This window comes from Diorhabda sublineata, chromosome 2 (genome assembly GCF_026230105.1).
Source record: "Diorhabda sublineata isolate icDioSubl1.1 chromosome 2, icDioSubl1.1, whole genome shotgun sequence".
Taxonomy (NCBI): Eukaryota; Metazoa; Arthropoda; class Insecta; order Coleoptera; family Chrysomelidae; genus Diorhabda; species Diorhabda sublineata.
This window is the reverse complement of record NC_079475.1, coordinates 33,311,197-33,339,051: the sequence shown is the minus strand read 5'-3', so window position 1 is coordinate 33,339,051 and position 27,855 is coordinate 33,311,197. Positions and strand designations below refer to the sequence as shown.

At 30.0% G+C, this 27,855-nt stretch overlaps 1 protein-coding gene across 3 annotated transcripts in view; it reads right to left on the bottom strand.

Moving 5' to 3' along the window:
- The window catches only part of LOC130440710 (bridge-like lipid transfer protein family member 3B), a 30,706-nt gene extending 3,710 nt beyond the window's left edge, over window positions 1-26,996 (bottom strand). The window contains exons 1-19 of one of the 3 annotated variants that reach the window (XM_056773998.1): window positions 26,802-26,991; window positions 25,839-26,040; window positions 22,844-23,035; window positions 22,127-22,352; window positions 19,975-20,141; window positions 18,691-18,841; window positions 18,332-18,430; window positions 18,132-18,280; window positions 15,221-15,410; window positions 14,817-14,852; window positions 11,123-11,215; window positions 9,414-9,595; window positions 8,712-9,008; window positions 5,637-6,005; window positions 4,410-4,566; window positions 2,769-2,990; window positions 2,321-2,616; window positions 1,235-1,369; window positions 825-1,100 (exon numbers count right to left, since the gene is read on the bottom strand). In XM_056773998.1, coding sequence (XP_056629976.1) covers window positions 825-1,100; window positions 1,235-1,369; window positions 2,321-2,616; window positions 2,769-2,990; window positions 4,410-4,566; window positions 5,637-6,005; window positions 8,712-9,008; window positions 9,414-9,595; window positions 11,123-11,215; window positions 14,817-14,852; window positions 15,221-15,410; window positions 18,132-18,280; window positions 18,332-18,430; window positions 18,691-18,841; window positions 19,975-20,141; window positions 22,127-22,352; window positions 22,844-23,035; window positions 25,839-26,040; window positions 26,802-26,845 — 3,483 coding nt within the window. In that variant the 5' untranslated portion in view covers window positions 26,846-26,991. Of the gene's footprint in view, window positions 1-824; window positions 1,101-1,234; window positions 1,370-2,320; window positions 2,617-2,768; window positions 2,991-4,409; window positions 4,567-5,636; window positions 6,006-8,711; window positions 9,009-9,413; window positions 9,596-11,122; window positions 11,216-14,816; window positions 14,853-15,220; window positions 15,411-18,131; window positions 18,281-18,331; window positions 18,431-18,690; window positions 18,842-19,974; window positions 20,142-22,126; window positions 22,353-22,843; window positions 23,036-25,838; window positions 26,076-26,801 lie in introns of all 3 variants that reach the window. The other 2 variants (XM_056774000.1, XM_056773999.1) reach the window with 2 other exon arrangements.
- Between the last annotated feature and the right edge of the window lie 859 nt (window positions 26,997-27,855).

The following is a 27,855-nucleotide window of genomic DNA, read 5'->3' as shown; positions in this document are numbered from 1 at the left end:
CTCTGAAATAAACTATTAAATAATAAAATAAGTATTTGACCGTGGTTTCAATAATCTGACGATCATACTCGAATGAAAGCCAGAATATTAAGATATCTATTTACAGACCCCTCTTAAATACTGAAAACTCGTATTGCATGAAAGGTTAGGTTAGGTTATCTATAAGTATGGTCTAATCGTGGTGTCTTGTCAATAAATTATTATTGGGAAATTCCAAGGTTTAAGGACGCACACCTGGTTAGATTAAGCTGACTGATTTCGATAATAATAAAATTACAGAAAAATAAAATATTAAAGGAAAGTATGAAAATTAAGTGGAACAATCAATTTTATTATAGTTTACTGCGAAGTACTTTTGATATTTACAATGGTAGATTGTAATTAAGTTAATTGAAGATTTCTTTGTTCTGCAAAATCTTTTCCAATAGCATATTACATCTTTCCATTTTTCTATTTAAATGAAACCTTCAGAATTTTGGTAACATAGATATTATTTGTAAACAATTTTTTCATTATAGATATGTTATATTATTTTTTTATAATGGCAATAAAGTTCTTTTGTTCATTCATTCTTTCATATATTATTTATTTTTTGTAAAGATGTAGACAAGATCGTAGTGGTGTGTATAGTTAGCAAATTATTCATTATTTAGTTAGGTTGAATGAAAGTAATGATTAATTACTGCCATGTGGATAAACCCTTTCTATTATTACAGCATAAAATTAGTAATAATAATAAAAGCACTATCTGCTTCTAAATTACATTGACATGATATATACAGACACTGTTTTTGATACAACTTATAAATTGTTCAATAAATTACCTCTATTGGGAAGGGAATAGGTATAATCTCATCCTCTATAAGATCTGCTAAGCCTGTAACGGTACTCATATTAAGATTTAATATCAAATCCGTAACATTTATAGTAATCAAATCTGTGAATAATTTTGCAAACGTATCTCTATTTGTCAAATCCATACCCAACATATCAGACTTAATAACTACCAAATCATGATCAAAACGTAATTTTATTTTGGGGGTACTAAAGTCACTTGGAGGATTACAAGTCCACACACGAGATCTTGTGCCAAATTTGTTCTGCAACAAAATATATATATATATTATAAACGCTACCAATAAAAAATTAACAATTATTTGGAATCAGATTCGAAAGAACTTAATGTAGTTGTGGTTTTGAAAACTCTACGTAACTACATACAATCAATTCTTACCTGTAATTCATCCCAAGATATGCAAGAGCAGTCATCACACAATAAATTACTAAGTTGTATTTTCATGGAAGATTGAAATCCTAATGACTGGTAAACAAATTCTATTTTATTCAGCTTAAACGTTGATACTGAAACCTACAATCATAAAAATATTAAATATTGGATATTGAAACCTAGAACAAAAAAGTGATAAATTTTCATATACATTCTCATACCTTCTAACCATATTTGAAGAATAGTTAAATATATTTAATATAAAGGTTAAATTACTTCCCATCAGAGCTATGTTTAACATCTCTGATAGTCTTCCATTTCTAAAAGCTAATGAACTCAAGTATTCATACTAGTTTCGAGGAGATTAGATCTTTGCTTCTACAGGTTTCTTCTTCAAAGCATTTCTTTGCATAATCTTGGAGTGTCGAAGAATCTAGAACTATATGAACAAAAGTTTCATCCTCTCTCCTACATCAGTACCTGCTGGATCTAATCTCATCAATTACTTTCTGGAGCATCACTGCTCTGTAATGAAGCCAATGAAAAAGTGTGGCTTGTTTTTGCTCAGACCCAAGCAATTCTTGTATCTATAGTTTTCTGAAAAATCTTATGGAATTACATACCATGAAAACACTATAAAGAGTTTCTTTCGATATTTCATTTCTTTCAAAACTTTTTCCACTGGTGCATTTACCTATACCACATAAAGAGCCAATGAAAGGATCCTTGTCAGGTAAGTGTATTAACTTTTAAATTTCCTTTTATTCCCGCACAACTAAGAACCCAGACTTCCATGTCAACTAAGTCGTTGACCATAAGAGATAATAAGATAGATAAACAGGAAAAATAATGAGAACAGCAAACACCATTAAAATAGGAAGGGGGGAGACTAAGAAAGAAATGGAGAGATCAAATAAAAGGACTGAAAAATAAAATTAGGGAAGATTGTAAAAGACAGAATAAAGTGAAACCCTCATCTGATAAGAGAAAAGGTGAAAGAAAAAATAAATAAAAATAAGTACTTTTTCACTTTAGGTCGAGTGTGATGAAGGAAAAGGTTATTGATTAAAATAATTTAAAGAATGTACTTACCAAGTCTTTTCTACGACTAGTACTAGTCACAGAATGTTCACTTGTTGTGGTCAAGGTATTATCCTCTTCTAAAACTTCAGAAGCTTCTTCTATCCTCTCAGAAAATTCGAAAACTACAAAAATTATTTCTGCACCAGCTATATCTAAATCACAATTAATATGTACGAATTTTTCAGAATCACTTGAAACATCACTTCTTATTGACATAGTATCACTGAGATCATCTGGACTAGGTTTTAAAGCACTATCGATAGATGACATCAGACTTGTGAATCCTTTCTTCATCGATGTGAATCCTAAAAATAATGAGTAACTAGATTAATGGTACCACACTCACATTAAATTGTGTAGAAATAATGACCCATGTTTAGTAGACTCAGTTTTGTTGACAAATTTGTTGACATTCATACTTCTATCATAGTTAGTTTTATTCACATTGACTCCTTACCCATATTTATGTTTGTTTGTAAATTTAAATTTCCTTTTTGCTGGAGTAACATAGTCTGTTCTTCTTGGCTAAGTTTTCCAGTTGCCGTTTGCAAATAATCTGAAGAATTACTAGTGGGTAAATCCATTTGACACGAAGAAGAGCCATTTGCAATTGGTCTCTTATTTCCACCAATTTGAGTTATAGATGAAGTACTATTTTTCCAGACAGATGGTGTTGATCCTAGAATAATAAAATATATGACAGTCTAACCATTTAACGATAGAAAACTAGTGATATAAAAAAGAAATACAAACTCAGAAAAAATGATGACATATAGGATCAAAATGAATTGCTTCCATACAAATCTCCTTGGTACCATGGTAAATTTGCCTCCAGACAGTAACTTCCCTAACTTTTTCTACTTGCTTGCGTTTTTCACCACATTGGCATCTTTGCTCTAACCTTTTATCAGGTTCTTGAACACACTTTTTTCCATTCCTCGGCATTTTTTATGAAGCTATCTACTCAATCTCAGACTCCGAATCTCTCCATAATCTACAATATCCTCATAGAACGTTTCTCCTAATTTTGTAAAGGTCCAGGTTTCACAGTCATATTTTACTCCTAGTTGTTAAGGTTTCTAATGTTTCTTAAAACAAAACTGAGTGTTCCTCAGATAATTAAAAAGTATTAGTTGCAATGAAGAATGTGTTCAGTATAGAGTATCGCACCAGTTCCAAAACTTTCCATTTAATTACATTTTCTTTTTTTTTTAGTTGAAATCATATCCTTTTATAAAACATTGTTTTTATTTATAAAAATCTTCTGCTGTAACATTTTCATATATCAGATGATGGTTCCAATACCTGTTGTACCTACCCATTTGTTCTACTGTCTTTTGCCATTTTTCTCATTTTTGCTAAGGTTTCTTATATTTTGTTCCCTGTTCTTTTATTAGGTCTACTTATTTCCTTTCTGGTCTCGTCTTCGTTTTTTAATGGTGTTTCCTTTTCCAGTATTGTTCTCGTTAATCTGTCTCCATTTTGATGATATTCTTTGTATCTACTTTCTTGTTTTCTCTCAGTATACTTTCAAAATATACCGTTACTCTTTTACAATTAATTATATTTATATCGATCATTCGTATTTTCATTTATTATTACGAGTTTGGTTTTATTTGTGTTGAGTTAGATTTTCATTTTTTTTTTCAGCGTTACCTTGTTCATGATAGTATAAACAGTAGTGTGGGTAAGCAGTCCCCTTTATTTATACCTATATCTATTATAAACTTCATATCTCTCCGTCAACCCTGTCAAAAGCTGATTTCGAATCAATAAAAGTAGGAATATTTGTTGTCCTTTCTCAATTGTCATTTCTATTATTTTTCTTATTAGATATATATTATCATTTGTTTCTTATCAGGTATATATTATCATTGGTTTATGTTTGAAATCTACATGTTCTTTTAGTTTTAGTTTTAGAAGTGTCTTAGTCTGTTTTTCAAAATTTTTATGAAGTTTGTGCCAAATATCTTGTTCTATAATTTTCGCGTTTAGTTTGATCCCTCTTTGATTATATTTATAGTGATACCTATTTAAAATGAAATTTCGTTTCAGTTATAACTATTAAACTCATTTTAGTAAAACCTGTATACTCCACCTATGTACATGTCATCAGCTATACTTGATGTGTCTGGAACTACAGATTCTATATCACCTCCAGAGGATTCCTTTCCAGGAGAATTTGATGGCATTACAAAAGTAATTTCTAATTGTGGTATAAGGACACCCATTGCAATAGTACTATTGCTTTCAACCTAAAAAATTAGAACGTGATAAGACTGATTTCATCTGTTATATAAAATTGTGAAGATCAATACTTTCAGCACTCTTGCTTCTGAATTACATATGGAAGCATTACAGATGATTTTATTGAACCTTTATTATCTAAATCTATTTTTTTTAATAGTTTTTTCAGTTTATCAGTTGTGTTTTGGAATTAATTAAAATTAGTAATGCATTGGGAGATAAATAAAACGTCAACTAACAAAAATATTGTACTGGAAATCCAGATTGCATTTCAAATATGTCATGGACATGGTACTATAGTATAATTATGTAAAAAGGCAGTGGATGAATTGGATACAAGAGGATTTGAAATTCTCATTCGGTACCTGAAAACACACAAGAATAAAGAAAAAAGAAAAACCTTATATAACAAAGTTTCCCCATCAGATTGTTGTGAAATATTATTAGTAGAAAGATCCTTTCCAGATACTGTGCAAAAGTCAAACGAGTTTAAAAAACAGCATACTGAATCTTTTATTACTGAAAATATTTGAAATATAACACAGCAGTTAGTTGAGCAGTTGTCAAAGCTTAGAACACCCATGTCATCTACTCAAAGCAAAATTCTATGAAATGAATAAAAATAAAAAAAGTCTCTTTGATCTGAGTCAAATAACATGGAAAAGTCAATACACTGTAATACATGTTATATATAAGAATCTCCGAAAAAGAAGGGAACTGAAAGAAAAGCACTCTAGTGTTACCTTCCCGGAATGAATCACTCTAAAGAATTCCTCTATATCCCAAAAGTATTTGAAATTAAGCAAAAACAAGTTACAAATGATATTAAATTAGGAATACTATTGAATTCCAGGTCACCTGGTTCTAGAATAGAAGTGAAGATCTAATATTCTTGAAGCCAATGTAAATACCAAAGTTCGTAAGAACCTTGGAAGTGGGAGACGAGCTTTTATATAACCGTTTTGGTAAAGAATATAATAAAATCTAACATTTAACCTCAATAACAAACTCTTTTCATTATTGAGTTCTCAATTTCACTTTCAACCTAGCATAAACACAAAATTGAAAAAAAGCTCACCTTCAATATCCTTTCAGAGTCTAGAGCCAAAAATGTAGCTAATAATGCAGCATCTTCTGCCAATCTCAATAAAAACAAATATTGATAATGGTTAATTTGGATGCTAACTAAATTAGTAATATACACTAGTGCATGAATATCAGCATCAATCTGTGTGAATTCTCCAGCATTATCAGAAGGTTTAACAGTTGAATTGGGATCCATATGAGTATGTAACCAAATAGTAACTGGTAAAGCATCTAAGAATGGCACAGATTTTGAAATTCCAATAGCTCTAGCCCCATTGAAATCGCCCCACACAGGATCGAGACTTATACACCATACATCTTTGGCATCTGTCCACAACATTTCTCTACTAAAAAGGCTCATCTATAATAAAAATATGAATTAGTTCTAAAACCCATAAAATATACTAACAGAAAAATTAACGCATAAGTTTTTTTTTTTAATTATTAAAAATATTGCTTTCTATTTGAGCAAACGATTACTATAAGGAAATGTAACTGAAGTATTCCAACCAAATTTAGGAATTTTTGTGATTCAGACATTACTGCAGGAAATACAGTTCACTCTTTGCATACTAGGACACTGGGGTAAATTGAGATACAGTTGAAAGTACTCTGTGTTCAAACTGAACTCCTTGTTGTATAATTGCTTATTTTTTTCTTGTGTTACAGAACCAAGTTGCGTTCTTAGACAAAATGATTTCAAATAAATAATTTTTTGTTTTTCACAGTAACAAAAAGTATTAATGAGTCATTATAAATCGTAAAAGAAATAAGTATTTTATATAAGAATTTTGTAGGAATATATATTGGAGCCAGTAAACAATCATATGTTAATTTTCTATATTCTATAACATAAAATAGTAAAACAATGGGCGGTCAAGAACATTGCGCAACATAAAATTGGATGAACTTAATAATTGTATATGCCTTAAGTGGAGATACGAGTATAAAAATTTGCACATGAATAGAGAGTATGTGAATTGTGACATCAATTTGACTTGAATTTATTATAGAGTAAGACCCCGCTTAACGCTAGGGGTACGTTTCTCAAAATAGAGCGTAATGTGAAACAGCGCTGAACAAGGCTATCTTAACATGTAAATAATAAGGTTAAAGGAAGATGGATAGAATATTGGTTAGGTTTCAAATTAAATAATATTTTTTTTAATAAAAATAAAACCAAACATTTATTCTCACAAAAACAAAAACAATATAAACGAATATACTGATAAAAACAAATAAAATCCTAAGTCAGTCAGATTGTTTAGTCTATTCTGTGTTTCCAATATTCAAGAAGACATCTAATGTGGTTTATGTTTTCCCTTTGCTTTCTGTTCGGAGTTGTTGATAAGTGAATGAAGCAGCTATAACACCTCGTCTTGCTTTTGAACTCCTGTCAAAATTTGTATCATTTGCAACACATTGTTGCATAATTTCAGTTTCAGTGGTCAAACTCATTTGTACAAACAGCATCGAAAGTTCTTCAAAATCAGTACTATCAATATTTACGTTTTCTTCTTGCTCAGTTAATTCCTTTAGTTCATAATTCGAAAGACTAGCTGCTGTTTCTTGAACTATTTCTTCGACTTCTTTCACATTTACCTCATATAAACCGGTTTGTTTCGCTAATTCCACGATGCCATCCATATCCACAGAGTGTCCAATGTCTTTGCTCTTGCTTAAATCTAGCCAAATGTTCTTCTATACTCCTTTCAAAAATCTTTCTGTTATCTAATTCCAAAAAAGGTTTATGTTTTCAACAGCATTCATGATATTGTAGTTCTTTCAAAATTTACTTATTGATTGCTTCTCTTCTTTGTCTGTTTTTCCAAATATCTGCCAAATGTTCGCCGCATGTAAGACGCCTTAAAATTGGCTATAACGCCTTGGTCCATTGGTTGGATTAAGGCAGTGGTGTTAGGCGGCAAGAAAACCATTTTGACTGGAATGCATGTTGTTAAGTCAGATAAATTTGTTGGGTAGCTAGAAGCATTATATTTTAATTTCGCAATAACGTTTAACAGACGGGCAGAAATGTTCAGTGCACGACTCCTGGATAATTTTCATATTTATCGATGATTTTTTATTAGACTCCCAAATTACAGATAAAGTTGACTTAAATATGCCTTCCATCACTCTTGGGTTTTGAAGTGGTAAACTAGTAGTGGTGTGAATTTGAAATACCACCCAGTAGAAGTGTCAAGTGATTTGTCGCAACTTTAAATACTGATGCTCGTTTCTCTTCATGGGACAGAAATGGCATTCTTGTCCAAAACAAGTTTGTTTCATGAACATTAAGAAGAAATTCTGTAGTATAGTTTCCTTGTTCAATTATTGTTTTTAATGTCGCTGGGAATTCAGCCGTCGCTTTCGTATCACCACTTACTGCTTCTCCTTTAATATTTATGTTATGAAGATTCTTTCGATGTTTAAATCTATTAAACCTTTCTCAACTAGCAACGAAAGTTTCACTTATGTCACTCGCTTCAGCCTGAATGTATTTAAAAATTCTTCTAGCTTTTTCCATTATGATATATTAGCTTGATGGCATATTGAATTCAATTTCTTCGTCGATCCATATAGACAGTTGGTTTTCTATTTCCTCTAAAATGTTATTTTTAGAACGGGTACTTCTAGTTACAGAGCTTGAGATAGTTTTTGATGACTATTATTTTTTTATTCTTAAGGATTGTCCTTATCGTTGAATCGTTCACCAGAATCTACTCTTCCAATCACTTGCATTTTAGTTGCCAATGAAATGCTTTTTCCAGTTGCTTTCTTTTCTTGTTTTTTATTATCACACATGCTAAAAACTAAAGATCATAATATTTGTCACTGTATTAATCGTTATAGTATTATATAAATGTATACCCTTACAATGTCAACAAATGTTTCAAATGATAAAAATGGGTCAGTACAATAAATAATCAACACTACTACATACACTGTTTCTGATCTGTTATTTGGAAACCTAGCGCTGCGCATAATTTTGGGAAATCCCCGGGTTGAAATAAAACAGAGCTAAACGAAACAGCGTTGAGCGAGGTCTTGCTGTAGTTGAACTTACCCAATCCTCTGTGACAGATGAATCAATTTGAGACGGCACATTTCGAATGTTATCCACTGTTGATATGTGATCAATAAATTTTTGAGTAACTACATAAAAATCATTCGGTTTTGAAGGAAATTCCGAACCAAAGAATAGAGAACCCATATGAAACGAATCTACGCACTTGGCTAGATCTGCTCTGGAAGATTGTTCCAAACTTCTTATATTAGTAATGGTTGCTCTCGTCACTTGAAAACTCAAACATTTCGGTCTATCTTTTTGATTTGGATGGTCAGCAGCACTTTCAAAATTTATCTAAAAAATTAAATTCAACTGAAGAACTAGGTATTTTAATCTCTTCACTGGATTTCTGAATGTATATCAATCATATAATCAGAAAATAGTAGAAGCACTCTAATAGGAGAAGTCTACAATTTTTTGTACATTTCTGCATCATTAATTGTGTTTGCAAACATTTTTATCAATATAACAGTTTTAATAATACGAATAATGAAACAAATGGAGGTAATAAGATATGAATGAAATAATTTTAGATTAAAATTCAAAATAAAATCAGTAGTGAATGTGATAAGTTGAATTTTAGTTTATCAATAATTGATCATGATTCTGAATCTATTTTAATAGATAAGGTGTTTGTTCATATAAGAAACATCATCTAAATAGTTTTTTGAGTATAGTAATTTTTTTTATTAAACTTACCCTAGGAAGAATAGCTTCAATTTTTATATCCATGTAACTATACGATGAAATTGTTTCTTCATTTTTCGCATTCGAAAGAGACTGGAAGAGATTTAATCCGAAAGAATTTATCCACAGGCATGTATCAATATCAAACATTACAGAAATAGGATTCAACTGAACATAGAATTTGGGAGGAGGAACTGAAAGGTGCAAATAAACAAATTGTATTAATACATAGATTAATCTGAGCTAAAGGCTAAATAATAAACTTGTGAGTATAAACAGTTAAAGGGGATTTGATACGCAAATTAACCAGTAAAAAACGGCTCTTCTTCGACTCTTTATAGTGATGCCTATCTATATGGTCAATTTTTTCTAAGCCAATAATATTCACATTCTGTTTTTCTATTAACTGTATAAATATTAAAAATAAAGAAATATATGTCACTTTGATTAAATGATTTAACCAGGAGCACCTAATAACTCAAAATATGTATTGGTTTAACTATTTCCAGTAGTTTCAGAAGCACAGATTATGTTTGAATGAAACATCGCTAAAAACTTTTAATGTTGGTCGCTTTTATGAGACCTTTCAAGGGAAGACAGTTGGCAGTTTCTATTGCCTGTCAACATACTAATACTACCAAAATTTTACATTTACCAACTTAACTTCTATATACCGAATACCAAGTAAGAGACATTTGTGAAAGAATTGAATTTGCTAGAGATTAAAGATGTTCGCAACATCAGTGGTAGCCGGCCAACATTCTGGATCCTATCCGGGTCCTTACCAATACATGCAATAATGCACTTTTCTATTAAAAAAATGCTTGTAAATCTCTCACAATATGAAAAGCATTTATGCATTTATTGAAACAAATGATGTGCAATGAAGAAACGCGATATATATATACATATATATATATATATATATATATATATATATATATATATATATTCTTATATATATATATATATATATATATATATATATATATATATTCCGTGCAACTCATTTCAAGAGTCTCTCCATTTTTTCTCCATTCGTTCTAAGTGACTTTTTTTTACAAAAGCGCTGATTGGTGACTCATTGAAAAATGTGTAAATTTCATGGTTTGATCTTCTCTCCCATCGTAACTCTGTATTTCCTTTAAAAATTATTCTTAGCATATTTCTCTTCCATTCCATTATCCAGGTTTCACAGGCGTATGTCGGGATGAGTCACAAAATTGTCATATAAATTCGAACTTTCATAGATCTGGATATCTTTTCGATATTAATATTCTTCAAAGGTTGTGTTTATATACTTTGAAATTGTTTTTTGTCTTTCTTCCACATTTAATCTTTATTTCCATAAAATTTGTTTTGTCATTATTGAAGTGTAGGTTTATCTCTTCTGCTGCTGTTATTAATTGTTTTGTGGTTTCTTCAAACTTTCTTCTATTTCTTGCTATCAGTTGCACATCATCAGCATAAGCTAAGCATTGGTGACTTTTGTTAAATATTATGCCCTTTCTGTTGATATTGGTTCTTCTTATTATGCCTTCCAAAGCTAGATTGAATAGTATCGTTTAAAGGGGGTCGTCTTATCTTAGTCCTTGTCGTTCTACTGACAATACCAGTGAAAATTAAGTCTAGAATGAAAACTACATTGTTACGGCTCGATAAAGTTACTGTCTCTGTATATTGTTGTTGATATTAGAAAATTATTAATTTTTACCACTTACGAGGAAAGGGTACATCGCTAGGATAATAGTAATGCGTAAATTCGGCATGGACAATGTTCGAATCTACTGGAAGCGATAACTGACTTCTGTCTCCTGAAAAGAATATATAAACATGTCAACTACATCCAAATATACAAAGTTTTTTTTTTGATAAATATTTATATTACCTAGATTGATAAAATTTGTACAATTATAAGTGGTATTTGATTAACTGTATTTTTCGTTGGGCATATTTTATAAATAATACTTTTCTCACATTAAACAGGTCGTTAAGCAACTCATAAGAAATGAAATATTAATACTGACAAAACTCAGACTTCTCAAAAATATCATCTTTAATCAATTAAATAGATATAATGGAAAATAGCACTTTAAAGTTTGTTAGCACATCAATATATCAACAGATTATATTACCTATACTATGCCCTTTTCATGGTATGATTTACAAGAATCGCCTTTCGCCATTTTCAACATTTATGATTATTTTCTTCCATTGTTTTAAGTAAATAACTTAAAATCCTATCAACTTTCTTATTGCGATAAAACTTTCTTCGGACTATCATAAATCACACAATTGAACAAGCCATTGTTGTGTGTTTGGAATTGAGTCATTCTGTCCAAAGAGTGAATTTTGAAACAATGCGTACGAAACAGCTAATGTGTTTCAAAAAGACTCTTTTTTTGAACACATATCTACAGAACTCAAGTAAAATATCAGATATCAAATGGATAGAATACCTAACATAACTATTCAAAGGAGAAATTAATACTTTGAAAACCAACATACCGCACATAAGGAATAACATGTAGGACACCATTCACGAAGTGGATAAAGTCCTAAAAAGCTTAAAATAGATAACCTCCCAGATAGAATGGACTCCATAATGAATTACTAAAGTATGGTAGACAACATCTCGCACAACTCCTTTAAAAAAGGAGATAAACAAGAGTTGGCTAACAACAGGAGGATTAACCTGCTATTTACAACAAAACTCGTTACAAAAATTATGACCAAACTCAAAACGAAATTTGAAAAAAATATATATACTGTTTTCCCAAAGAAATTAATGCAGAAACTACAGAGGTATAGCGCTACTAGATACAATCTACAAAATTTTGTAGGTCATAGATAAAAATTTGAATATAAGGAGAAAACATGTTCGAAAACTACCAATGCGGTTTAGACTCGGAAGATCAGACACAGACCACTTTTTCACTCTAAGGCAAACGCAAAGAATGGGGTATGAATACAATCTGCCAATTTACTCAGTGTTCATAGATTTCTAAAAAGCTCACGATACTGTGAACAGAAACCATTTGTATAGCATTATGAACAATATTAGTATTCCAAAAAAGCTGATAAGTCTTACGAAAATGATACTCGAACGAAGGTAAAGACAAACCATAGAATATCAAAACGCTTCCAGACTAACACAGGAATAAAACAGGGAGGTCCGTCATCCACTATGCTGTTCAATATAGTATTAGATCGGTTTGAACAGAACGGGGATACTAAAAACAAGGACAACGTAACTACTGGCATACACAGATGATGTACTAAACAATACAACTGAACTAAGAAAAGGCAATGAGCTTAGAACAAGTTCAAAGTTATGTATATCTTGGGGTGGTTATCAAGGACGACCGTAACGAGGTAGGAAAACTGGATGCGAGGAAGACGACGAGGGGCGCGTTAAATGCGATAAGATCCAAAATAATCTCCAGAAAAACGAAGCTACATCTATTCAAAACAATAATAAGAACAACAGTGAGCTACAGAGGCGAAATGTGCATTCTTAACCAAGCAGAGAAAGAGAAGTTAAATATATGGGAAAGAAAAATATGCAGAATGATACTAGGAGGTAAAAATGTTGAAATAAGGAATCGCTTTGGAGAAGCAGAACTAAGCAAATTAATAAAATCTAGAAGATCAGAATGGTTGATGAAATTGATGAACATAAAGAAGGAGGACCAATAAACGAAGGAAGAACAAGGAAAAGATGGTATGCAGAAGTGATGGAAGACCTAAGAGAGAGAGAGAGAGAGAGAGGAATTAAGGAGAAAACAACTACTTTTCTGGCTAATGCCTCGACGAATATAGAATTATAACTCCTCTGAAAAGCGTGATGTCAATCGACTTTTTTGTCAATATTAATATCCCCTATGGCTGGCAATTGCAAGAAGAGGTTGTAACTACTGACTAGTTCTGAAGTTATTACGTCTCATCAGAGCATCACTATTTGGTTTATGTAGTTAAACATTCCCCAACGAACGCTAACTGGCGCCAGTTGTGATTGCAAAGGTGGGGTGGGATTACAATGGTGTGAGTGCATTACATCTTTCTATTGAATTCATGCTGGTTAATTAGAAGTACGTTGGTTAAACAAATAGATTTTACATTGAAATAATCAAAAATTACTAAATATGCGTTAGTATTAAGACATACCTAGTAATTTGTTGAAAAAATATACAAGATGAATTATTGTTTATCTACTTATAACGTCTACAAACTGAAATTACGACTAAATGTTTTATGAGGAAGCTATAACAACGTGGTTTGAAGTTAAATCTTCGAAAAAGTCCTCTGGTTGTAGAAATAAATATAGAAGTAAATATAGAAGTTGTTAAAATGATGAAAAGTAAAAAAATTCAATTGAATATTTTATAAGAAGATCGAATAATTGGAGGTAAATCCTAACCATACAATACAATAATACTACTAAGAAATCTCTAAACTACACGGACTAAAATCTGGAATCAAATACTACAAACTTATACGTCATCTTCCAAATATATTAACACTGTATAAAACGGTTTATACGCTGATTTATACCTTTGGTACAAAAATAAAAGAGTTGTTCTTGAACTTGTAGTAATATCAGAGAAGCTGATTAACATTTCACCAAACATTTAAAAGACTACCTAATATATTTACTATTTTTCTTTGAGAACTAAAAGTGTCAAGTGAGAGGAATACTTCATATATTTGTAATATACAAATGTTTTCATGCTCACCACTTAGCTGCACTAGCGAGTGAGCTCTTGAAGTATAATTATCTAAATTTATCAGACACATGAAGGCAAAGTTTAAATATAAAATATTTCCTAGTATCATAAAAGTGCAATTAAATAAATATCTAGCATGCTATAGTGTTATTCAAAAAAACATAAGTTTATAAAAGACCAAAGTATTTAAAGTAATGCTTATTAGTGATTTTCAGAGACAACTGCACAAAATATTCATGTATTTGTAAAAACCTGAACAGAGGCATTTGGCATATTATTTCAGAGATCTTTCTCTACACCAGCATTTCTATAGGTAAATTCAAATATGATAACCCCAATTATTATTACAAGCATAAGGTATATTAATGGAGCATCAGAATGCAATTGTAATATTCAATATTTCCTGTGAAGTGAAAACATTAGTATAAGATAAAGTGGCACGGCTTCACTGTAAATGTCTATCAACATTAAAGTTTTTAAAAAGCAGTAAATTAATGAATGCATAGAAATACTTTAGGTTGACATTAGTTTTATTAATCAATTATTACAAAAAAAGCATCTCTCACTTATACCACTCTTATTGAATGTATTAGACAACTACAACAAATAATTTGTTTACTAAAAAGCTTTATCAAATTCTAATTGACAACTACTCTTACTTCACACTACAGTCTTTAGGAATAGATACCTGTATGATAACATTTATCCTTTCCTTTACGCTGAGCTATTAAACGAAAAAAATTATCAAAAATCATCAAGGATCTGTGATTTGGATGCATTTACACCAATTTGAAAAACAAAATCAAAATGACTTCAAAGGATCACAAAATTGTATTGTTACTATTTGAATACATAAATGCACTTGAGAAATATGTCCTATATTTTACAAAAAAAATTTTATAAGCTTTCATAATGAAAGTATATTTACTGCATGAAACTGAAAAAATGTTCAAGAATATTGAATAGCTATATGAAATAAATTTTCAACCACAAAACTAAAATGTCGGTGTGATCAACTCGAATAACAAATTAAATTCAATAAAAAAATATATATGTACACATTTAATAATCTTTGACATTAAAAATGCTTACCAAAAATAAATTCTTTGAGACCTTTCTTCTGTGAAGACGTTACTTTGTAGATAGTAAAATCTTCAATTCGTAAAACAATACAACTTGTCATTAGCTTTGCTATTTTCAATTCTACCGTTTTCTTACTATTTTTTTGTTCATTATTTGCTTGAGGTTTTAACTCTGGACTTTGTGGAGTACTATCTGGATTCTAAAAATTGAAATATTGATATAAAACACTCAACAAAAATGGACAATACTTAAAATATGGCTTCTGACAAATCCATTACAATGAAAATTCAGAAAAAATTTATAAAACACACTCAACATTTAAAAACAAATATTGGAATGAGGTTTGAGAATGTTTTGAATACGGCAATACCACAATGGATAAAACATCTATACAATGTTGAAGCTTCATATTTCATATAACAAAAAGAACTGAGCAGAAAAAGTACTGGCGAAGAAGTTAAGGAATCTTACATTATGGAATTTTTTATTGTTTGGAAGTTTTTATTGACTTTATATCTAGTGGAAAAATATTTCAGTGCGTTTAGACGCAAGACGATTTGAAATTGAACCTCACTATTTTGATGTAATATATTAAAATATAAACTAATGAGCGTTCATTTCTACTCACTGATTGAACATAAGATAAAGGGTTTTCAATCTATATTGATTTGTTTTACTGTCACCAATACTCCCAATGACATCTTGTATCTCAAAATAGGTGGAAAAACAATCAATTGGTGTATATAAAATGGGAACTGGTCAGTCTATATTGCATACAGTTGAAAGGATCAACCGGGATATACCTGCATGTGACGGTGTTATTTTTCCTAAATACAATAAATAATAACTGTCGATTATTATCCATTAGATAAATGATTATAGTTGGAAATCTACCTTCCCTCTATATATCAAAAGTATTCTCGGCTAATCTGCGACTTAAAATAACTCATATTTTTTATCCAAGTAACTATGTTCAATCAAGAGTGTTTGATATCAGATACAAATAAAGCAAAAGTAATATATCGAAATTAAATTCACAATTTTCAACTATAATAATTTATTTATAAACAGTAAGTAATTAGAAATAGGTTAGAATTTGATATTTTTAGAAAAAGAAAACTACTTCATAAGGTATATCCTGGTTCTTCTTTTCCATGGATTAAACATCTAAGCATTAAACATTCAGTGGAAAGATTGATCATCTTTCCACTGAATATTGGAAGATTCAAGAAAGAAAATACATAATCAAAAATGTAGCTGTTCGATTGTGATAGAAAATAATAGTTGATATGTTCATTCATGAGTTTAAGAAATATCTTTGTTAAGACTATTTTTTTCAAATTCTAAATAAAAATAGTTGCTTGTTTTAGTGCCTCATAATACTATATGTACAAAAAATGGAGAATATATTTAAATTAATTTATAAATTTCAAATTATTCAGTAACCCCAAACATAAAATAAAAGAGTGGCGTTTGTGAAAGTAACTTTTGTAATTGTGACAAAAATATGTCGGGCAGATTCTAAGCTTAACATTCAGTACTTAGTTAATAAAATACACCCCATTAAACTGAATCATATAATAAGTATAAGTAATGTAAAATTGTTCGAACATATATTCAACCATAGATTTTGAATCTATTTGAAATTATATATAATTAAATGTAAGATTAGTTCAAATAGATACAAAGGACCTATTCCTTACATTCCTCTTTATAGTTATCAGATAGGAGTATAAAGTAAGAAAGTTTTCCTGCTATAATTCTTCCCAGCAAAAAAAGGTCCATTGGCGTGAAAAATTGACTTCTTTCAACCCTGTATTTTGTGGGTGGTCAGCCAGCCCACATTTTATCACTACTCAATTACACAGTAATAAATGTTTATTCAGCACCAACTATTGTTCCTCATTTCTTTCTGTCCTGAATTTGCTTCTTACAGTCACATACTCCTAGGTTTTTCTCATTCAGTCTCTATTCAGTAATTTTCCTTATCCCCTGTCGTTTTTCCATTCTTTTAATGTGTCCCTACCATCGTAATATTTTTGCTTTAATTGTGTTTACTATATCCATGAATTTTTCTAATTAATCTCTCTAAAATAATCGATATAAATAGAGCTTTCCATGTTAACAGGAAATTGGAAAGTAAACTACTAACAAAAGAAACGAAGATCAATATGTATAAGAGATGATTAGATAAAAAAATTGAGATGAACAGAAAGAAAAATTATTAGAACAATAATGGAACAAATAAAAAATAGTGAACTCGGCGGCGAAGATCTAATAAAAAAAATCAAAGCTCAGCAAGTTGCGTTGGGTCATGTATGTAGAGAAGATCTGTAGCACACAATATGATGCAAAGGAATCTGGGTGGTAGAAAAGGATGCGGCAGGCCTAGAACAAATTGGTTAAAAGAAGTGGAAGATGACCTAAGCAGAGTAGGAATCAAAAACTAACAGGAAACAGGAAGTTGTGGCGGGAAGGTGTAGACATGGATTATGGAGACTGATCCACCAACAATTGAATCTAGAAAGCATTTTAACAGTATAATTCCATTAGGGGTGTTAAGCCATTATTATTATTAAATTTCTCTCATAAATCCTTTATTATTATTTGTCCATATTTGTTAGTCTCATAGTTTCCACAGCATATGTAACTACTGGTTTAAACTTATTCTTGTAGATGTAGATTCTTAATTTGATTACTCGGCTTATTGTGGTGTTAGGGCTATTGTAGTAAACAGTTTGTTGAAAAAAGACATCAGAAATTCTAACATGGTAAACACAAGGCCTCGTATAAACGAACACCACAGATGAAATATCTAGCATGATTCTTCACCAATAGCAGAATGAATATTAATAATAAAAAATTTTATCAATGACTGTAGTATATAATTTAGATAGAGATGCACTATTGAGTACATTACCTTCATGGGTCTATTCAGTGGAGTGTGTAGTGGTCTATGTTGATCTACAAGATTCAATAGCCTCGTTTTAAAGGAGTTCAAAGCCTGTTCCTGCCATAAAGCATGTGGCACAAAATTCGAATTATATTTTAGCCAATGTTTTCTATTACCTATAATATTTAACTAACAACATTATTTTTTTTACAAAATTGTTCAATTACCTTTTGCAAGATGATAAGGATAGTAATCTATATGAAATTTGTTCAAACTAATATGCAGAGCATCTCCATTTTTCAAATTTGGATAAGACGAGCGACCAGCTGAAATATTAAATAGAAATAGAAGAAATGTTAATATTTGAAAATACAGATAAAATCAATGTGAAAATAGAATTTCTGTAAATAATATTTGAACTCTAATAAATACCTATTTCTGGTTAAAATTCAACATTAAATTGAACTGTGTCAACTTTTAAACGCTTTATTCTCAATTTGATTGATTTATTGATTCCTCAAATATTAAATAAAAATCTCTTTGATAATATATAATACTGACTTATTTAATATATTATCTCACCCACCTCCTGGATCGTCGCTTAGATGTAACATTATTTGATGTGATATCAAGTGATAAGAAGTTTCGATAACATCATGAGCAGCAAAAAGTTTGCTCTTATCCTGAACATCAGATAAACCCTCTTGTAGTAACTGCGCTTGATATTCTGGTAGTTCCTATGAATAATATAAATAATATATTGCTGCTTTCTTATCCACATAAAAAATAACATTTTGTGACGTCTTTGTTAAATTTTGCTTTAACCGTACAAATACTTTTTAACTTTTATTATAAAAAATTAAAATTATATGAATAACAACCAATCATTCATAAATATTACTTATAAAATATAACTATTTTATTTCATTGTTTATATCTTCTTAATTTTAGATTTCTCATTTTTGATAATATAAACCATTTCTAAAAATTCCTTTTGATCTGTATTCATTAAATTTTGAAATAAGTTTGGATTTTTAAAATCAAATGTATACATTTTTTCGTATTTTCCACAATTATCATATTTGTCCTAGGAGTGTACCGGCCCAGAACCAAACACTCTGTGCAGCGCACCAAGAATTTTTCAACAAGAAATCTATGCAATTGAAAAATGTTCTCAGTTTAATCTAGAGAAAAGTTATCACAAACAGGAGATCATCATCCTGTCAGATAGTCAAGCAGCCATTAGAGCCCTAAAAAAATCCGAACTCGTTTGGGATTGCCTAGAAAAATTAAACGAGCTAGGTAAGAAAAATAAAGATACCCTACAATGGATTCCGGGACACACCTGATCAAAGGGAAATGAAATAGCTGATAAGCTCGCTATAGTGTGGGTAGAAAAGTCCTTCATGGCTCCCAAGCCCGATGGTAGATGGGAGCAAAACCAATTATTGAGACAACCTACAGGGGCTGAGACGAAGATCTCTGGTAATTAAAGCCATTTCACATACTAGACTTTTAAAAGGAGTTGAATTAACAGATCAGCTGTAAACACTGGGTTCTCCAGTTTCGCAGCAAGAAAGATTCTTTGGGTCGCAGTATATACAATTCCCCAAAAACCATACATACATATATAATATTTTTCGTATCTTAACAGGCTCACAATTATTATACACTTTTGTAGGCATTTTTGTTTAAGACAATATTTTGATATAAGTTACGTCCATTATGTATAATTAGAATAATTTAATAACTACATATAATATATTTAGAATCCTTTTTATTTGTTCTATCCTTCCTTTTTGAATTTAATATTTATTATATATTTTCAAGATAATTATTGTTTCTTATAACATAAAAATAATATACCAACCTCTAATTTTCGAGCAGCTTTTGTCCTTCTGGTAATCTGTGTCGATTTCTGAATTAAATCAGTCAAAGAGTCGAGAAAATATAGTCCTGCTTTCAATTGTGAATCAGTGAAAAACCACATTAAGTCATTCAGGATGATTGCTAGTCTTGAACCCAAAATAAATGAATCTAAAACATCCAAAGAATTAACATAAAAGAAAAAGGTGAAGATTAGATATTTAATTAAAGTCCCATTTTCTATTAATTATATGTAATATTGTTATTCTTTCTAGAGATTTATCAAGATCCATAGATTTAGATAGAAGAAAATGCCATTAAGTTTAAGTTAATTTTAGAAAACTGCACCAACCAATTAGATCCTGTTATTTTTAAGAAAACCACATACCAGATAAGTAAATTTCAAGAGTTCTTTTTTCATTCTACGACTTTTCAAGCTAAATATGAGAAAGTAAAATAAAATTTTTTGAGTTTCATGCAATTGTGTAGTTATGTATAAAGAATTGCAATCAACTCATTATTATATAAATAAATAGATAATACAATGAAATTTTGAAGAAGGCTAGATAAGTAGTGGGAAAAATAAACATTCTAAATAGAAACTCATCAACCTTGATTTAAATCCCAGCATGTTTCAAATTGTGAGGTTATTTTTAGAATGAAGCAAAGATTCCCAACAATAAACCGAGTCAATCGTTAATGGTGGAACTTAGAAAAATCTAGAAGAGGAAGTTGGAGAGCAAATGTACTGTGTACTAATGTGTTGTGCATGATTAATATCTTCTAAAATGTGTCGACATTAAGGACAATGTACGCAAACATTCAAGATGAGGACCATACCAGAAAGAGTAAGGAATGGGCAAACAGCAATGATGTGCCCAGGAAGAACAGTATGTATAAGAATAAGAATCTGGTATAGAAAAATGGCGAGGGTTCCAGGATGGTACAGTTTTCTGAAGCTTAATTATCACAATGATGGTGAATTACAATAGCAACGAAAAATGGACATGACGTTTTTTTGACAGGAAAAAAAGCATTATAGTTGTGGCAAGACAGGTGAAGATGCCAAAGAGGGGTCTGCATATCAGATCTATTTGGGTAATTAAATGAAGCTACAATAGATTTTGTTTGGTTTCGAGTAAGATTGGTGAATATGCTGTTGGAATCGATGACTGGCTGGAATGACGATCGAAGCGGCGTCTTGGAACAAGAGCTATGTTGGGAACGACTGGATCAAAAATAGAAATTCAAAACGTCATAGCTCGGTTAGACGTAATAAAAAGAGAACATGTATATATACACCTATATAAACGAGCAGATAACGAAATATATGGTAAAGGTAGAGAGCTTACAAGACCAACAAGTAATTTAGCAGTAAAGATAGACGACGAAAAAGATTACTGTTTTTCTGAGGAGGCCACCCAATTTGAATATTTAGAGGTGGAATAAGAATCACAAACAAAAATATAGAAACTCAAGGTGGAGTGAGAGAAATTTTTGGTGAAATTCAATGTAATGAAGGGGTCTGTAGAAGAAGAACAAATAAATAAATAATAGTGGTGTACGATTAACCATCGATAACCGTCAATTGAGGGCACCTAAATGACTAATTATAGAATATGGAAAGAGTTAATAAAGAGCAGGAGAAAACGGAAAAAAGAATGAGGAAACCAACGAAGAAATTATGGCCAAGGTGAAGAGAGGTATGAGAAAGATTGGTATAGAAAGATGCAAAACAACAATGACTCAATCTCGTAATGAATATTGTCCAGTACATTAAAAATAATATACAACAAAGTTAGTTTGCCTGATAGCAATTACAGAAATGTAAACTATTCATATAAGGATTCCTCTGGTAATTTCGGAAAACAGATTAGATAGGTGTTAAAATAGAAATAAGAAGAGTTTACACGCCCCAGTATAAAAATTTTTTCCTCCCTATTATCTTTGGAACTTGTAACTTGTAATGTAACGAAAAGAAGTCGAGAGAAATTTAATTTAAAAAATAAGCAAAATTTTCAATAGAAAATCAAAAATATTAATTTTTGTGCTATCCCTAATTTCTGTAATAAATAATACGAACGACCATTGATCGATGCCTTGTATTTTAAATGGAGAGAAAGATTTTCATATTTTAATATGTATACTAAACTTACCAGACAATCTTTTTTTTATTACAATCCTACATCTAGCTTCATTAATGATTAGTCTTAAAGGAGTTAAATTTTTATCTTTAGTAGATTTAGCTTCAATCCTAACAGTATCCCACTTCAGTTCTTTAAATATTAATATCTGTCCCTTGGCTTGATTTTTCAAACGTGTCATTCTAAGATCTGATGGTTGAAATTTATGGTTTTTTGAGTCTACTACTATTCTTGTAATCTTAAAAATTATCATCATCAGTTGAAGAAATGGAAACCTAATTTAGTTATTAGAATAAAATAGAAGCAAGAAATTTTTGACAACTCACTCTCTGAAAAAAATATGAAATGAAATGATAAAAACACAGTAATCTCTATTCAAATTTCTTATTCCTTCAGAAAAAAAGTTGCACAAAATGTAAAGAAATTAAATAGAAATAATATTTTATTCTACCTCTAACAAAATCTAGCCATAATAGAAAAGATGCTTTCCACGACCATATTAATATTTTATTTTTTTATTTACTTACTTTATTTATGAATAGATAATTAATAGAAATTCTATAAAATCAGATTATTGAACATATTGAACAATTTACATAATAGTTAAGTAATCCAAGACTCAAATTTGCTAAACATAACTACTCGGATTAATTAAGCATGGTTTGAACATTTTGAAACGTTAATTATGGTTAAAATTAGAATTATTTTCAGTTATTGTCATCAATTTACCTGAACGGATGCAGAAAAGGCTGGACTGTAAAATAAAATATTAACTGTATTAACATTTACAGTTATTCCATCAATAACTTTATGAATAAAGCTGTACTTTCCCGGAACGCCCGCATTTGTATTTCCCAAATGCATTGAAGGAATTCGAAGTTCTTCACATGTCTCTACGACTATTTGCACTTCCTCCAAATTCTGAAATACACCATTAATAAAATGAACGGTAAAAATAACGACATTTAAAAAGTGCTGACAATCAGGTCAAATTTTAGTCAATAAAATAATTAAATAATGATATTTTTCCAAATAATAACTACATAGTTATCTGACTATATAAGAAAAGTTACTTTCAGTAAGTTGAATTTACAAAGAAATATTTTAATTATGTTCGTAAATTGTGTAAAATGACTGACAGTATCAAGCACCATAAACTAACTAAATAACAGGTGATGCTCAAACTCTATATGAATAGAGACGACAGTTAGAGATCTTTTAATTTTCCCCAGTATTGTCTTGGCTGTTAGAATTTCACCCTTAAATTATCCTCAAATTTACCATCAACTTAAATTCCATTGCTTAGACAGTATACAGTGCTTTTCAGATAAAAGTATCCACCTTTAATAACTTTTGTAATACTGGTATTTAGAAAAAATCCAAAAACACGTCAATTTATGTTGGAAGGGGCAAGCATTATGGCATATTTAAACTTACTGGAAAAGCCACCCTCTCACCCCTAGCAGCATCCCCTTTATTTGTTTGAACTGTTGTACAACCCATTTTAGTACAGGCAAATAAGGTGAAAGTAAATAATAAGTAAAATTTTTGCTCTTAAAAGAAAAATTGTTTATCTCATAAACTAACCACTTTAACCTACAAGTATTATACATTTTTGAAATCAGCTCAAAGAGGAGTATCCAAATTTTACATAAAAAATATGGAAAGTAATTTAAAAAAATATAGGGGATGCTGCTAGGGGTGAGGGGATGGCTTTTCCAGTAAGTTTAAATAAGCCATAATGCTTGCCCCTTCCAACATAAATTGACGTGTTTTTGGATTTTTTCTAAATACCAGTATTACAAAAGTTATTAAAGGTGGATACTTTTATCTGAAAAGCACTGTATACTCTCTCCTTTTAATATACTACAAATAAAATATTTTTTCCAATTCATTTTAAAATCTTAAGACATCACAAAGTTCTTCCATTACTTCTTTATTATTGCATTGTTTATTTGCATACCAGTACTTCACACATACTACCATTCTTTTTCAGAATCAAACCTATGTTAATTGTGACGAGTATTTATTATTATTATTAAACTAATTGTACTTATACTTTTATACACAGTTGTATAATTAGTTTAATCCCCTATCTTACAACCTACTTATCTTAAGGGTATATTATGATTAACTTGAAACCTCTTGTCATATATGAACTATTTCTGTTATGAAATATTTTCTCCACATCTGCAATGATTTTTAACTCATTTTAATTTTAATGAAAAATGCTTTTTCAAAATCTCCACCTCAATTGATATATGATACAATTGAAAATTTTTCTATATATTCAACATTCACTTTTATAATTATCACTTCATAAATAAACATGTGTAACAATTGCATGATTAAAAAGGTGTTGCTTTGAATATACATAAATCACCTTGATAAAATATAAAAAAGGGTTTTTTAACCTACAATAGTATTGATAATGATACGTTATTTTATTTAATCAAACAAGAAACACTAAGCTGATTTGTTTTAGAATGTTTCCCTAATGTAAAAATTATTAAACATGAAAGATAAATATCAATGATAGATTACCAAAGATATTTATTTATATGATACAGAGAAGCATCATAAGCAAATATTTGCTCGAATTCAACAAGAAAAAATGCAACCGCTCATTTAATGAAGACTTACACAATTAACTCCCAATTTATCAATTATAGTTTTAAAATTATTGCTCATTATATAGAAATTCCTTCGAGACACTGTTTAACTTTTCAAAAATAATTTATTTACAATAAACGTCATTTAAATTTAGTCAGAAAGTAATAAATTAATACTCTATTGAACTGATGGCAAAAAAACAATGAATAATCCTTATTAATTACATTGAACTTATAGTTATTTGATCCGTTTTTTGGAATAATCATATGACCATATGAATAAATAAATTGTTGGATAAATGACAATACAAATGTATCACCAATAACATGAAATCAAAGTTAGCAGAGCAATATGAGTAGACAGAAAAAACAATAAGCGGAATATTAAGTGGCATATTACGAAATTTTCAGCTGTACAGTTTTTGAGAAATTGGCTGTTCTGCTAACTTTATAATAAAGTTGGCAGTGCAATGCAACTTAAATATGCAAAATCAATATATAACGAAAGTAATTTCTTTCGTGATGTTTCCAAAAAAATTTTTCCATCATTGAACAATGGAGAATTTAGTTATGGAAGCATTTTACTTTCATTACCTTTTTATTTTGCATATTTAACTTGCCTTGCTTTGCTAACTTTATTGTGAAGTTAGTAGAACATCTGATGTCTCAAAAGCTTGCACACTGGAAAATTTTGTAATATTGGGTGAGAAGTGGTAACCCCACTTAATTAGCACTCAATTTTCCAAGTATTGTTTTTTCTGTCTGCTCATATTGCTCTGCTAACTGTAAAGACATATTAAAAATGGCTGTTTATTGAATTCAACTGCATTCATTAACTGTCATAGAACAAAATATAAAGCATCTATTTCAAAGTCGAATATTACTTTCAAGAAGCATTTTAAACAAAAAAGTCAAGTGAAATAATTTTATCAAATATTAATGTAGGCAGATCTTTTACTCCAAATTACTCAATATTTACTTCTTAGTCTGACATTTATAAGATGATTTGGGTATAACAGTTTAATCACAATAATAGGTAAAGAATAAAACATTTGTGGTATTTATTTAAAACAACATTATATACTACCCTATATTTTTTTAAAATAACTCACTAGACATATTGGCACACTCTTTAGCTTTGTCCAAGGTATTCGAAAAGTAACTTTGTTGCACCACGCCTGCTTCAAACTTAGCCATGATGGCAATTCCAATAAATCCATTAAAACTACTTCATTCAACTCTAAATTGGAAAGTTCACCTTCACCCTTAAATGTACTGAGATTGATTTTATCTGCTGACAGATTCTTTGTAAATCTAAAATATAACTTCAAATGTCATTCTAGTTCTTGCTAAAAAATTAGAGTGTTATTAAGTAAAAATGTGAAGAAATTTCAAGATCTCTTTAGGAAAAAATCAAATAATTCTGAGAAAAATAATAAATATTTTTATATGTCTCTAACAGTATTTTACATTCTTAAATATGTATTATTAATACATATCACAATTAATATACTTGATTTTTATAATATGCAGTTATACTATTAATATTCAATTTGCATTATTTCAAACACTCAAACAAATGTTTTTTCCATCTCATTACCAAATTTTTAGTAAATTGTTTGAATTTAACAATAACGACATCACAATAACATGTAAACTGAATTAAAAAATTCAATTAATTCGAGGTATATAAAGTTTTTGTATAATTATATTCAATATCATTAGTTTATATTCATAATTTGAATGTAATATGAAATTTTTAATTCAATCATATAAATCTATTTTAGAAATGTAAACAAATTGAAACTACCAAATAAAAAATTATGTGTGTCATTGCAAAACCATTAATAGATGGTGTGTGTGTGTTTATATATATATATATATATATATATATATATATATATATATATATATATATATATAGTGTGTGTGTGTGTGTATAAGCTTCCGAGGCACCAATAAATTCAGAATTAATAATTAGTAGTATTAGTATGTATAATGCCTTTCAATATACTGATAACCAAATCATTTTCGTTTAATACAAGAAGCATACAAGCATCCAAATAAAAAAATACCTGGATAAATGTTTTAACAATTGGTTCTTTATTATAGAAACCATTTTGATTGTTTTGCAATATATAATAACTTAAAAACAGTTGGTGTTAATAACATATCATTTCTCATTCCACAAAAAAAATAAATAAGTGCAGAACACTATCCACACAACAAAAGTAATAAATCTCACCGACACAAATGACAGTTTCTGGGCTGATTTTGACATCCTACAATTGACATGTTCTCAATTTTTTAAGGCACTTTTTAGTGAACGTCTCTGTATATAATTTTATTTAACAAGTTTATAATTTTGCTGTGTTAATAGTACTTTCAATTACTCCGTTCATAATAATATCATAGATAACAAACAACATTTGAGGCATTAATAAACATCTGACCATGGTTTTCATCTTTTCCACATTAGTTCCACCTGTATATCAGCGATCAATTCTGGCCCCGCTGCGTGAGCCTCACGCAGCACTAGTTCGGTCACAGCATTTCCCCAAGGGGTAGCTATAGGCAGATGCTTACTTCACAGTTTCTGTAGAACTGTTTTCTCAATTTCCATCTTCAAGCACAGTCTCAAGAAGAAGCACACCTCCTCCTGACTGTCCTTATATCGATCTCTTTGCATTTCCTAGTTTGACCTGCATCACTAACCGAATGAAAATGTAAATCAAGTGATTCTTAGAATCATCTTTGTTTATCTTTGTATTAATCTCCCTATGTCTGCTCTTACTTCCATTCCTTCATCATGCATTTCCAGTCATGTCCAGTAACAAAATTCCTTCCAATGGCTCCTTGGGGAGCTTGCAGTATTGCCTCCTTTACTGCCAGAGCGATTCCCTATCCCTCCATCTGTATTGACAAGCGCAGCGCAAAACTCCTCATGAAATAATCTTGAACATATTGAGGCATTCTAGCAACAGAAGCATGTGGTAATTTACAGTGGACAAAAAAAGATCCAGGAATAATTCAGCATTTATGGTAGTAGTGTTTTCAGTTATGGCAGTATTGGTTTTGCTGAACTCGTTAGGGGCAGGGGTTATTATGTATTGCTAGTCTTTAAGGCAT